Source organism: Chiloscyllium plagiosum, unplaced genomic scaffold (genome assembly GCF_037043375.1).
Source record: "Chiloscyllium plagiosum isolate Xiang-an unplaced genomic scaffold, Cpla_swu_hap1 HiC_scaffold_19, whole genome shotgun sequence".
Lineage (NCBI taxonomy): Eukaryota > Metazoa > Chordata > Chondrichthyes > Orectolobiformes > Hemiscylliidae > Chiloscyllium > Chiloscyllium plagiosum.
Genome location: NW_028270157.1, coordinates 41,756,106 through 41,769,484, shown reverse-complemented (window position 1 = coordinate 41,769,484; position 13,379 = coordinate 41,756,106). Strand labels below are relative to the sequence as shown.

At 39.6% G+C, this 13,379-nt stretch overlaps 1 protein-coding gene across 1 annotated transcript in view; it reads left to right on the top strand.

Moving 5' to 3' along the window:
• mtpn (myotrophin) overlaps window positions 1-12,096 on the top strand; it is a 66,237-nt gene extending 54,141 nt beyond the window's left edge. Inside the window, exon 4 of the mRNA XM_043709439.2 lies at window positions 11,331-12,096. Within this exon, the coding sequence (XP_043565374.1) occupies window positions 11,331-11,417 (87 nt within the window). The 3' untranslated portion in view covers window positions 11,418-12,096. The remainder of the gene's footprint in view (window positions 1-11,330) is intronic.
• Window positions 12,097-13,379: the final 1,283 nt, after the last annotated feature.

The following is a 13,379-nucleotide window of genomic DNA, read 5'->3' as shown; positions in this document are numbered from 1 at the left end:
TGGTGATGTTATTTGCTGTTCCTTTTCTCAGGGGGTGGTAGACAGTGTCTAACTCAATGTGTTTGTTGATAGATTTCCGGTTGGAATGCCATGCTTCTAGGAATTCTCATGCATGTTTCTGTTTGGCTTGTCTAAGATGGATGTGTTGTCCCAGTCAAAGTGGTGTCCTTATCTGTGTGTAAGGATACTAGTGAGAGACGGTCATGTTGTTTTGTGGCTAGTTAGTGTTCATGTATCCTGATGGCTAGTTTTCTGCCTGTTTGTCCAATGTAGTGTTTGTTACTAGCATTAAGAGCATTGTTAGCCAACCTACAGCATGTGGGCTGCAGCAGTTCCAAAAGGCATATCGTCATCACCTAGGGATGGGCAATAAATGACACCACATTCCATGAGAGGTTTTATTAAAATTTAATGTCTCAAAAGTGGAGTTAAGGCTACAAACAAATCCGTTATGGTCTTAATGATTGGCAGAACAAGTCTACTCTTATTTCTTATGAAAATAATGAGATAGGTGAGTATTGGCACCTTGTGTTGAGTTTTCATTCAGAACAGGTAAGATACCATACTGAGAAGTGTTAGAATTTTAAATCCCAAACTGCCAATTCACTTCATATTCCCCATTATGTACCCCTCTCAAGTTTTGATTATTGGACCATGTCTTAAAGAAAAAAGTATAATCTCTTGTTTATGCAGGACTTTAAGGATTGCTTTGTAGTTAAATTGCAATTTTACTGTAATAGCTTTGCTCTAATGATACTGTTGGGAATATGTACATCCTGAAGCAAATTGGGTGATTCAGAATTGTAAGCAGCCAGCATTGCACCAGTGAGCTTGAGGTTTTCTTCAATCCTTAATCCTTTCAGCACTGCAGTACTATTTATCTAGAATACTTGTACATTGTTAGCAGTTCTAACAATGAAAGAAGAAACTGATTATCATTTTAGGCTGTTTGTAGACCGTTTGCATTGCTGTTCTGTGATAAGTTGCCCTTCTGAATGTTTCTGGGATTATTACTTTTATAAAATGTAGCCAAAATCTATCATCTAATGTATTTCACTTACCTTGCTCTTGGACTGACATTTTGCAATTAATATTTTTATATTGTGTGTATATTTGTATATAAAGTCTTATTATTAGAAGGGATTCCCACAACTCCAAACACTTGGACTGTAATGTTTACTTGCCTTGCTATAAATTGGGTCTCCTCCCACCACACACCTTCACCTACCTCTTCTAAACCACATTGGACTTAGAATCAGCCATAGAGTCAAACAACACAGCAACTGACCCTTTTAGTCTAACCAGTCCATGCTGACCATAATCCCAAACTAAACTAGTTCTACCTACCTGCACTTGGCCCATTACTATTAACAATGAAAGTGGTACCGAAGTTGTTTTTATATGGTGACTGATGTTAGTTTGAATTTACAATACAGGTCATATTGCAATTTTTGGACAATGGGATGTGAAATATAGCCTGAATAAGGAGGAAAGAAAGATTAATGATATGCTGTGTCCTGTTGAGGATAAGCTATTCATAAGAGTTGCTTTTACTTGTTAATGGGCCATGCATTTATTATCCATCCTTACCTTCTTGAAGGTGATGAGCTTCCTTTCACTGCTACAGTCCATGATTGATAGATACACTCATTGTGATGTTTAGAAGGGAGCTCCAGGATTTGAACGTAGCAACGGTGAATGAATATGGGTTTGGAAGGAGTGGTATTGATTTACTGTATTGCATCTTGCAGCTAGTACATTCTGCTCCCATTCTGCATTGATTGTGGACAGTAAATCTTTAAGGTAGTGTTCGATAGGCCAGTCAAGTGGGCTGCTTTGTCCTGGATCCTTAGTCATCCTGAAAAAGAGAGTATGCCGTGACACTGAATTGTGCCTTTTAGGTGTTGGACAGATTTTGAGGAATCAGGGAGAGTTACTTCCTGCAGAAGCCCTAGCTTCTGACCTGGCTCTGATACCTCAGTGTTTTATATAATTGGTGTAGATCATTTTCCAGGATAATCAGGGATTCAGTGGTAATGGCATTGAATATCACGAAGTGGTTAGATTGTCTTGAGTTTTTTTTTGTTTATATAGACTTCCATGTCCCATAACTTACAACCTAGACTACATTTAAGTGTTTTAAGACATAATGGTCCTAAGAAGTTCAATAGGGATGCAAGTTTTTTTAAAATATACGTGTGCAAGAAACTATTTTGATGTTGTGATCAATATTCTGAATGTGCTTAAAGCCATGGCAGCTAGATGGAAGCACTCAATCTATTGGCAAAGTTGTTTTGTGATAACTATTATTCCCACTCTAGACAGCAACTTCAAGCCTCATATATCAGTGTCTGTCTGATAAAGTGGAGTATGTTGACCATCTGGCAGCTGTCACCACAGCATTATGTGCTATTCTTGAGGACATTAGGGCAGCAGGTTATTGATCTGCTTATTTTTAGTTATCGCATATATTGCTAGGACTAAACTGGTTTGTGGCTGTTCAGGTGTATTAAGCTTTTGTAAAGCTTGCTGCATTTTGATATTTGTAACAAATTCATTCAAAACATTAATTCAGTTACCTTTTGAGCATTCTGTATTTTAATTGGGCTCAGTGTTAAGGACCAGATTTGTAGTTGGCAAATCCTATTTCTTATAAAGGACTGAAAGGTATACACTCTGGAGTATTATACTTATTCCTAATTTTTACAACTTTTGTAAAATAAACATTGGCTATGTATATAATGGGGAGAAAATAAATCATAATTTTAAAAAAAATGCAAGTATTGCTTTGACTTGTCTCATTGGTATTGACTTCACTGACTCTTTTCATACCAGACTGATGCATATATAGAGCAATTAGTCCCTATCTGTTAGAGTTGATAGTGATATTCTGTATGAGTCTCCTCTGATTTCAACTGTCATCTCAGACTTGTGTTCCATTTTGATAATTACACTTTTCCATCAAGATCCATTTTATATTGGCTATCTTTTTCAAATTGTGTTTATCTTACTGCTTTGGTTGACATGTATGAGGATTTGCTGTCGCAATGCCACCTTTTATTTTTGAGTTTACCTACTTATATTTTCTTGTTTCTACTTCCTTTTCCAACCCTTACTTTTGAGGTCTAAGATTGACTATCTAATAACTGATAGCTACACCTAGAGTCAGTTGCCCGCTTTCTGTATATTACCTTATGAGTTGTTGAATAGGTGTACAGAAATTGATCCACAAGTCAACATGTTTTTTGGCAGAGCACCACCAAGTGGTCTCTAGCCCGTAATAAAGCACTAATGAAAACAAAGTACTGGAAGTACAACAGGTCAGTTGCCAAATGTGAAAAGTAAAGGTTGGTAATTATCTTTGTGGTACAGATTCATCAGAAGCTCATGGGTTTGAAACTAAGTGAGATTTTTAGTTTAAAATTTTAATGTCAAAGTTTAATTTGAATATTACAGATGCAAGATATCTGAAATTACAGCAGAAATGGAAAAAAGGTAAATCTGCAAAGAAAGTTAACTTTTCAGATTAATATCAGACTAGCTAAATATTTCCAGCACTTTTCATTTCTATTAAAGCTTCCATAGAAACAAGTGCAGGATTAGGCCATGTGGCCCTTCAAGTCTATTTCCCCCATTCAACACAATTTTAAACAATGAATTGGCTTTAACTGCTTTCTGTGGCAGAGAATCTCATAGGCTCAACACTCTCTAGGTGAAGATATTTTTCCTCTTCTCAGAACTAAATGGCTCACCCCTTATCTTTAAACTGTGACTCATGGTTCTACACTTCCCAGTCATCCGGAACGTCCTTCCTGTGTTTACCCTCCCCAGCCCTATTGCAATTTTGTAGGCTTCTGAGATTCCCTGAATTCATTCTTCTGAACTCTAGTGAATACGGTCCTACCCGATCTAGTTTCTCTCTTCACATGTCAGTCCTGCCGTTCTAGGAATCTGGTAAATCTTGGTACACTTTCCGTATCCAGAGCATACACTTAAGGAGACCAAAGCTGCACACAATACACCAGGCATGGTCTCCCCCAGGCCCTGTGCAATTGCAGCAAAAAATCCCTGCTCTGGAATTTGAACACTCCATAAAGACCACCATCCCATTTTCCACCTTTACTACCTGCTGCACGTGCATGTTTACTTTCAGAGGCTGATGTACAAGGACGCTCTGATCTCATTGCACCCTTACCAGTCCATGCTGGCTGTCTGATCCTGTCACTGTGTTTTCCAAAGATTCTAATACTGAATCTTTAGGGTGGAAAATACTAGAATTCACTCTATGTCAAATTAAGAAGTCTGCAATTTCCTGTTTTTTTTTAATATATAAATAGGTTACATTTGCTACCCTCCAATCCATAGGATCTGTTCAAATGTTGAAAGATGACCACCAATGCATCCACTATTTCTAGGGTCACTTCCTTAAACAGTCTGGGATGTAGATTATTGGGTGGGATTTATCAGCCTTCGTTCCCTTCAATTTTTTCTCAAACCCATTTTCTTCATGCTGATTTTCCGTCAATCCCTCTCCCTCAGATCGGTTCCCAATCACTTTAGAACATTTGTGTCTTCCATAGTGGAGATGGAACCAAGATGTGTCTTTTATTGATCTACTATCTGTTTCCTGTTACAATTTAACTTTTTGGACAAGTTTCTTGGGCATTCTCGCTCAATACAGAACCAACTAGTTCAAGGGGACGGATAAATTATAGATCAGTCATTCCATTCGTTGTGCATAGAGCCATAGATCTAAGTTTATTTTCTTGAGTCATTGTGTAATATTGATCAATTCTGATTGGATTTGAGGAATGTAATTAACTTTTCATTCTAAAATTCCAAATTATGCAAAGTTGAGCTGCAGTTTGCATGAGGTAATTATGGCTGATAAGAGATGGGATTGAACTGGTTGTGTCTGATAGGTTAACGATCCACCATTGCAGAGCAGTAGGTAGAATAAACCAAGATCACTTACAAAGAGAAATTAAGTATTAAAACGTTTGAATTAAAGTAAAATGTTGCAGATGCTGGAAATATGAAACAGCCACAGAACAGTGGGAAAAACTCCACAGCATCTGTGGACAGACAAAAAACAGTTAATGTTTTGAGGCTAGTTTGACCTCTGACCCCTTGAAGAAAAATTATACAAAATTTAAAACTTTAATATTTTTCCTGTGCCCAGAAATGCAACCAGAATCACCTGAGTTTCTCCAGCATTTTTTGTATTTTAAAAAAAAACCCTTCGTTTATATGGTGCCTTTCACAACCATCCGATATCTCAAAGCACTTTCTATGCAATGAAGTACTTTCGCTTTGTGACTCAGGTACAAGTGCTACCAACTGAGCCATAGCTGACTGCAACATATTATTATATGGATTAATTAGGCAAAAGTCATAATTACTGAAGAGGCATTAGGAAGAGTTTGATGTAAGTGCTTCATAACTAGACAAATGTTGCTTTTACTAAGTTATGCAACAAAGACATGATATTTGGAACAGCAATTAACCAATTAGCTCTTCAAGACTTTTTGTCTTTCAGTCATATCATGTTTGATATTTTCATCAGATAAATGAGCAGAATTAGGCCATTCGGCCCATCAAGTTTGCTCCACCATTCGGTCATGATTGATCTGCTACTCTCTCAATGACCCTTCAACCCGTTATCAATTAAAAATCTGTCTAACCCCTCCTTGAATTTACTCACTGTCTCTGCGTCCACAGCACTTTAGGGTAGCAAATTCCACAGATTCACAGCCCTTTTGGATGGAGTAGTTTCTCCTCAACTGTTTTTAAATTTGCTACCCCTTGTCTCAGAATACCCCACAAGAGGAAGCATCCACTCCATGTCCTATTATCCATATCTGATCTGTGATTAAATTCCATATAGTTGTCTTTGCCCCATACCCCTTAGGGTTTTGTCAATCAAATGGATTAATAGTATCTTAAAAATAACAATTGATTGAACATCAAATTTCTGCTCTTTTTGTACCATATAGCGAGATTACCCATTTTTACTCCCAATGCTTCTGTTGTTTGGTGCTGTTTTGTGGAAAATGTTGTTTTATAAACTTAAATTGGATTCTGATGGTATGTGGATGTGGAACCTGTGTCCATCACTAAGAGTAACTCAATAGCAAGTTGGCTCAGTCCTAAAAAAAAAACATAGCCACTAGACTGGGTGTGCAGCAGGTGGTTTGGGAATCCTAGAGGGAAGCACTTACTTAACCTCATCTTTGTTTTCAAATCGTAGATAAAGGTAGTGGACGACACTTAAATAACTAAAAGAGCAGAAGGCTCTATAAAATGCTGCCTTCCTCATTGTTGGGAGCGCTCAGTGCTTCAGTGCAAAAGACAGGGCTGAAGAATTTGAATTCATCTTCAGCCAAAAGTCTTGAATGGATGATTTGCCTCTCCTTTCTCCTGAGGTTCTCTGCCTTCTACCAATCCATCAATTCTCTATCTATATGGTACCTTGCCTTTAATTCCATGGGCTGATGTGTTATTTAGCAGTCTCCTATGCTCAAATCAAATAACAAGTTAAATCAAGAACTCCACAATCTCATTCTTATAATCTATCACAGATGTGGTTGGGAATTAAATATCTAGGATACATATCCTATCGAAAGGTCAGGCAGAGGTGGGGGAAAAGGTTGCCACCTTAGTAAGAAATGATACAGGGTCAGAAGACAAGGATTGTGGGTAGAGTTGTGGAACTGCAAAGGAAGGGGAAGGTGATGGCCTAGTAGTATTATCACTAGATTATTAATCCAGCGACCCAGTTAATGATCTAGGGACCCAGGTTCAAATCCTGCCACAGCAGATCATGGAAGTTGAATTCAATAAAATCTGTGATTAAGGATTTAATGATTGTGAAACCATTGACAATTGTAAGAAAAACCCACCTGGTACACTAATGCCCTTCAGGGAAGGAAATCTGCCATCCTTTCCCAGTCTGGCCTACATGTGACACCAGACCCAAATTTCAGTTGCCCTCTGAAGCCATTCAGTTGTACCAATCTCAAAGAAATGAAAGTGAAAGGATCATCTAGCATTGACCTAGGCACCAGAAAAGACGCAGGCAGAAACAGCCCTGTCAACCCTGCAAAGGCCCCCTCACTAACGTTTTGGTTGGGGGGGTGGTGGAGGAGAGCTGTGTCTCAGACGAGTCGAGCAACAGCCTGATGTAGGCATACCAACAGAATTATACCTTTACAGATGTCCCAGAGACGACCACCACATCACTGTTCTTGGATACATCCTACTCCACCGGCAGGACAGACCCAGCAGAGGTGGCAGCACAGTGGTATGCAGTCAGGAGGGAGTTGCTCGGGGAGTCCTCAACATTTGATTCTGGACTTCATGATGTCTCATGGCTTCAGGTTAAACATGGGCAAGGAAACTTCCTGCTGTTTGCCATCCTCCCTCAGCTGATGACTCTGTACTCCCATGTTGAACAACACCTAAAAGTACTATGGATGGCAAGAGCACAAAATATACTCTGGGGGATTTCAGTGTTAACCACCAAAAGTGGCTCGGCAGCAGTACAAATGATTGCGCTGGTTGGGTCCTAAAGAAGACAGCTGCTAGATTGGTTCCTTCACCAATTATTGCATACCTGACAAGGGGGAAAAAAATGTACTTGATTTCATCTTTACCAATCTGCCAGCTGTTGATGCATCTGTCTGACAGTATTGGTAAAATTGACCACCTCTCAGTCCTTGCAGATACAAAGTCCTGCCTTCATATTGAGAAATATATTTGTGTTGTCTGGCACTATTGCTGTGTTAAATGGGACAGACTTCAAACAGATCTAGAAACTCAACTGGGCATTCATGAGGCACTGTGGACTATCAGCAGCATCAGAATTGTACTCCAGCACAATCAGTAACCTCATGGCCCAGCATATCTCCCATTCCACCATTACCATCAAACCACACAATCAACCCTGGCTCAATGGAGAGTGCCGGAGGGCATGCCTGAAAATGAGGTCATCCTGGTGAAGCTAGCAAACAGGACTACTTGCATGCCAAACAGCATAAGCAGCAAGCAATTGACATAGCTAAGCAATCCCACAACCAATAGATCAGATCTAATCTCTGCAGTCCTGCTACATCCAGTCATGAATGCTGTTGGATGCTTAAACAAATCACTAGAGGAGAACACTCTTCAAATATCCCTATCTTCAATGAAGAAAGAGCCTAGCACATCAGTGCAAAAGATAATGCTGAAGCTTTCACAGCAATCTTCAAGCCAGAAGTGCCAAGTGGATAATCCATCTGTCTTCTCCAGCGATCCCTGGTATGACAGATACCAGTGTTGAGCCAATTCGATTTACTCCACAGATCAAGAAACAGTTAGAGGCACTGTTAGAAACATTGCAAGGGCCACGGGCCCTGACAACATTCCGGCAATAATACTGAAGACTTGTGCTCAAACTTGCCGCTTCCCTAGCCAAGCTGTTACAACGCTGGCATCTGCCCAATGTAGGTGTGGAAAATTGTCCAAGTGTGTCCTGTACATTTTTTTAAAAACCACAAATCCAACCTGGCTAATTACTGCTCCAACAGCCTATTCTCTGTCATCTGTAAAGTGATGGAAGATGTCATGAACAGTGCTACCAAGCAGCACCTGCTCAGTGACACCCAGTTTAGGTTCCACCAGGGCCACTCTGTTCCTGACCACCTTACGGCCTTAGTTCAAACATGGGCAAAAGAGCTAAGTTCCAAAGGTGAGGTGAAAGTAATAGCCCTTGATTTCAAGGCTACATTCGACAGTGTGGCATCAAGGAGCCCTAGCAAATAGAAATCAATAGGTATCTGGGCCAAACTGTCCAGTGCTTGCACTCCTACCTGATACGTAAGATGATGGTTGTTGGAGGTTGGTCATCTCAGCTCCAGGACATCTCTGCAAGAGTTCCTAGAGTAATGACTTGAGTCCAACCATCTTCAGCTACTTTATCTATGACATTCCCTCCATCATAAGGTTAGAAGTGGGGATGTTTGCCAACGTTCAGCACCATTTGCGATGATTCAGACCCTGAAGCAGTCAGTCTCCAAATGCAACAAGATTTGGACAATATCCAGGCTTGGGCTGACAAGTGGCAAGTAATATTTGTGCCAACATTCTTGCCAGCAAGAAACAATCTAACTGTTGCCCCTTGACATTCAATGGTATTGCCATCACTGAAGCCCCCAATACCAACATCATTGATCAGAAAGTCAACTGATCGAATTAATACAGTGGCTATGAGAGTTGCTCAGAGGCTATGAATACTATAGCAAGTAATTCACCTCCTGTCTCCCCAAATCCTGTCCACCATCTACAAGGTACAAGTCAGGAGAGTGGTGAAATATACTCCACTTTCCTGGATAAGTGCAGCCCCACCATCATTAAAGCTTTTACACTCTCTGTGAGAGAACTGCCTGCTTGATTGGCACTGCATCCACTCCTTCCACCACCAGTTGCTCAGTTGAAGCAGTGTGTACTATCTAAAGGATGCCCTGCAGAAATTCACCGAAGATTCTTGGACAACATCTTCCCAACCCATGACCACTTCCATTTGGATGGAAAAGGGCAGCAGATATACAGGAAGACCACCACCTTCTAGTTCTCCTCTGAGCCATTTGCCATCCTGACTTGGAAATGTATTGCTATTCCTTCACTGGCACTGGCTTAAAATCCTGAAACTTCCTCTCTCAGGGCATTGAGAGTCAACCCACAGCAAGTGGACTGCAGCAGTTCAAGAAGGTAGCTCACCACCACCTTCTCAAGGCCAACTAGGAATGGGCAATAAGTGCTGGTCTCTTAGCAGTAGTTAGGATGTGGAGAGAAAATAGTGTCAGACTCTTACAATCATCATGGGGAACTTCAATATGCAGATAGACTGGGAAAATCAGGCTAGTAGCAGATACCATTGAAAGGAATATGTGGAATGTATGCAAGATGATCTACCAGAAGAAACTGACATTACTAAAAACAAATGCTGGAGATCACAGCAGGTTAGATAGCGTTCCATAGGAAGAGAGCAAGCTAACATTTTGAGTCTAGATGATTCTTCAGAGCTCTGAACTTGCTCTCTCTATGAATGCTGCCTGACCTCCTGTGATCTCCAGCATTTGTTGTTTTCAGTACAGATGGTGGATTCTGTAGTAATTTGTTCTGACACTGGCATTGCTAGCTGGAAATTCAGCATTTGTGTAACGCTAGAGTTGTGCCTATGACTAAATGCTGGTGTTCAGTTTTCAGAATCGAGGGGAGCATAGTCTGAGGAAAGGAGATGAACACTAGAATATGAGCAATAGTTGAGGCAGCCTTTGAGACTTTGCAAAGAGTTTCAAGGCCAGATCATCAAAAGCGAACAGTTAGAATCCTTTGTTCTGATGACACTGGGTCACCAAATCTCTAACATCTCAAGGGTTTCTAGATAACTGCATTTGCTATTTGATGTGCTGTGGGCTGTTCACTGGCAGTTACCTGTATTAATCTTGGGTTAATTCTGGATATTAGAATCTAAAATAGAAATAAGGTTTGTCTACTGTTCTAATTTTCTTTTGTTTTAAAACATTGGCATCATGGTTTTATTCTCTCAGTATGTACGTACAATCATGCATTTTATGTACAGTTATTTAAAAATGTTGTTGGACCAAACCAGATTCTAACTTGTTAGACATATGGTGCAGGATTTCCAAAAGCAGACACTTGTTTGTATAATTCCCATTTTTGTACAACGTCCATGTGGAACCCTCTGTGGCGGTCTCTTAGGGAATTACCCAAGGGTAATCCACACTGCCCAAGCCCCACTCTCCTTTTCTCTTTCCCCCCACCCAGTCACCACCATCCTTAAAAACTCTCTCGCTCATTCTCTCACAGCACAGCTGCATTACTCTAGTTAAGCTACTAATGTATTATCACCTCCAACATACTACAGGAAAGTTTGCCTAAAAACCATTTCACATTAATTTTGTACCAAAATTACATTGGTCAGTATGGATATGCTTGGAAATGATCCAACTGTTAAATGATCTACTTTAAAATTGTTTTATTAAGGTTTTATTGATTGAACCTCAAACTGATCAGTGGTTATTCCTTGAACCAAATTTCCTTACTCAAGGCAACCACACAATGGCAAGGATGGGTTTAATAATCTGCAAGCTTGCTGCTGCTTGATCAGACCCATTTTAAAGTCTGTTACTTCTTTGTTCATCGTGGGTATCATTTTCAGATGATGGTTCTATTCACTTTTTTTAATTTGGACAGGAGCCAATATTTAGGTCTTATGTGAATCTCCTCTGTCTCCAGTTGGTTTCTAATTGTCTTTTTCCAACCCACAGGGTGCAAATAAAACGGGGAAGTGCCCTGATGGAATGAGCTATTTGGAAGTTGCTGAAAGCCCTGAAATGAAAGAACTTCTCAAGTGACGATTGTCGTGCTTTACTGTGGCCTTGTGCTGCACCATCTTGTTTCTTTTTCTTAATTTTTTCTGCTTCCGAGTGCATCTTTTAATTCTAACTAAACAGACAAGTTTGTAGCATGTTTTTGTACAGTTACAGACGTCTTGGTTAACGTAAATATCCGAGCTCTTGCACAGCGTACAATGGACTGACTCTACGTCTCTCTAGGGATAGTTCAACACAAAAATAAATTGCTGCAATTCTTGAAGCAGATCATATCACAGTTATACTACATATGTCCATCTTACTGAGTCACCTTTCCTCGAACTTGTTTTCATACGTTGTGGACAGTGTGAAGCAGATGTTCTTTTAAATGATTGTACCGAAAAGTTTTTCAGCAAAAGGTTATTCTTGTGTTACCCACAAACAGTACTCTAAACTTAACAGATCATTTCTGAAATTTGAAGATTTTGGCAGTTGCGGTGCCTCACTGATTTGAAGACACCTTCCAAAGTTTTGTTTCCCTTTTTGACTTTTGGGTATTGATTATCATGTAAACCATAATGATTTGTGAAAGTTTTATTAAAAGTTACAATTCTAAGGATGATCATGATAACAATTGGATTGAGTGAACTATCACTATTCCTGTTGCATAATCAGTGACTTGAGAAATCTGTTTTAATAAAATAAAGATGTGTGTAATCTGCCTTGTTTCCATTGTTTTTTGAGCTTTCTATTAACGTATGAGTTTTAAACTTGCCTCAGTGATGCAATGTATCTAACCAACTCGATGGTGCCAACAGCAATCAAGAACTGTGCATACACATTTTCAAATTGTCAAGTAATCTCCAGCAGTGTGGTTTTTAAATATATGCAGTTAACTTTTTGGGGTTATATTTCCTCAATTAAACAAAACTGCCTGAGCGCACAAGGGGAAATGTGAAATTTAGCTGAGTAAACTGTCTTATGCCTTTCACAACTTTGCAAATTGCCAACGCACATCATAGCCGGTGAGGTAGTTTAATCTATATTTTTAGTCAGATTCTGCGAAGTCTCACGCAGCAGAGAGAACATAACAGATGTGTTTTGATGGTAGTCATCAAATGATATATGTTGACCAAGAGAAGAACTTTTTGCTTGCTCTTGTATAATACCATGAAATCTTTCACATGCTTCTGAAACAGCAGATGAGATTTGGGTCTAATGTCTCTCAAAAGACTGCATTCCTGACACTGCATCACCTTTTGGGTTATAATACTGTTTGTTTACCATTAGTAACAAGATGTAGGAACAGAAGGAGGCTATTCATGCCTGTACTCAATGAGATCTCAGCTGATCTAATAATCCTCCAATTTCCCATAACCATTGATTCCCTGACTGATCTAAAATCTGTTTATCTTATCCTTGAATATACTTAGTGACACAGCATCAATAGCTCTCTGTGGTGATGAATTCCACAGATTCACAAGTGTCAGAAGAAATTCCACCTTATCTGTTTTAAATGTTTAACTCTCTTTTTATTTTATGATTATGCCCTTTACCCCTAGAGTCTCTCGAGAGGAAACTACCGTTTTACACCTACCTGTGAAGCCCATAAAATCTTGTATGTTTCAACAAGTTGGTCTTCTATTTTCCTACATTCCAACATGTACAGGTCCAGTGTACTCAATCCCTTCGATAAGGAGCCCAAAACTGTCCAGTATTCCAACTGGTCTAAAGCTTACCTTGTATAGGTTTAGCAAAATCCCTCCTACATCCTCCGTTCCTTTTGAAAAGAAAGCCACTTTTTTGTTTGCCTTTTAACTGCTGAACTTGAATGTCAGCTTTTTGTGATTCATGGACTAGCAGTATCAAATGCTGTTTCCATAGCTTTCTGCAGTCATCTTCCACTTTAAGTAATGTTCTGCTCCCCTCTCCTTCTTGCCAAAGTGCACAACCTCACATTTTCCCCACGTTATATTCAATCTAAGTTTTTGCCCACTCAACTAT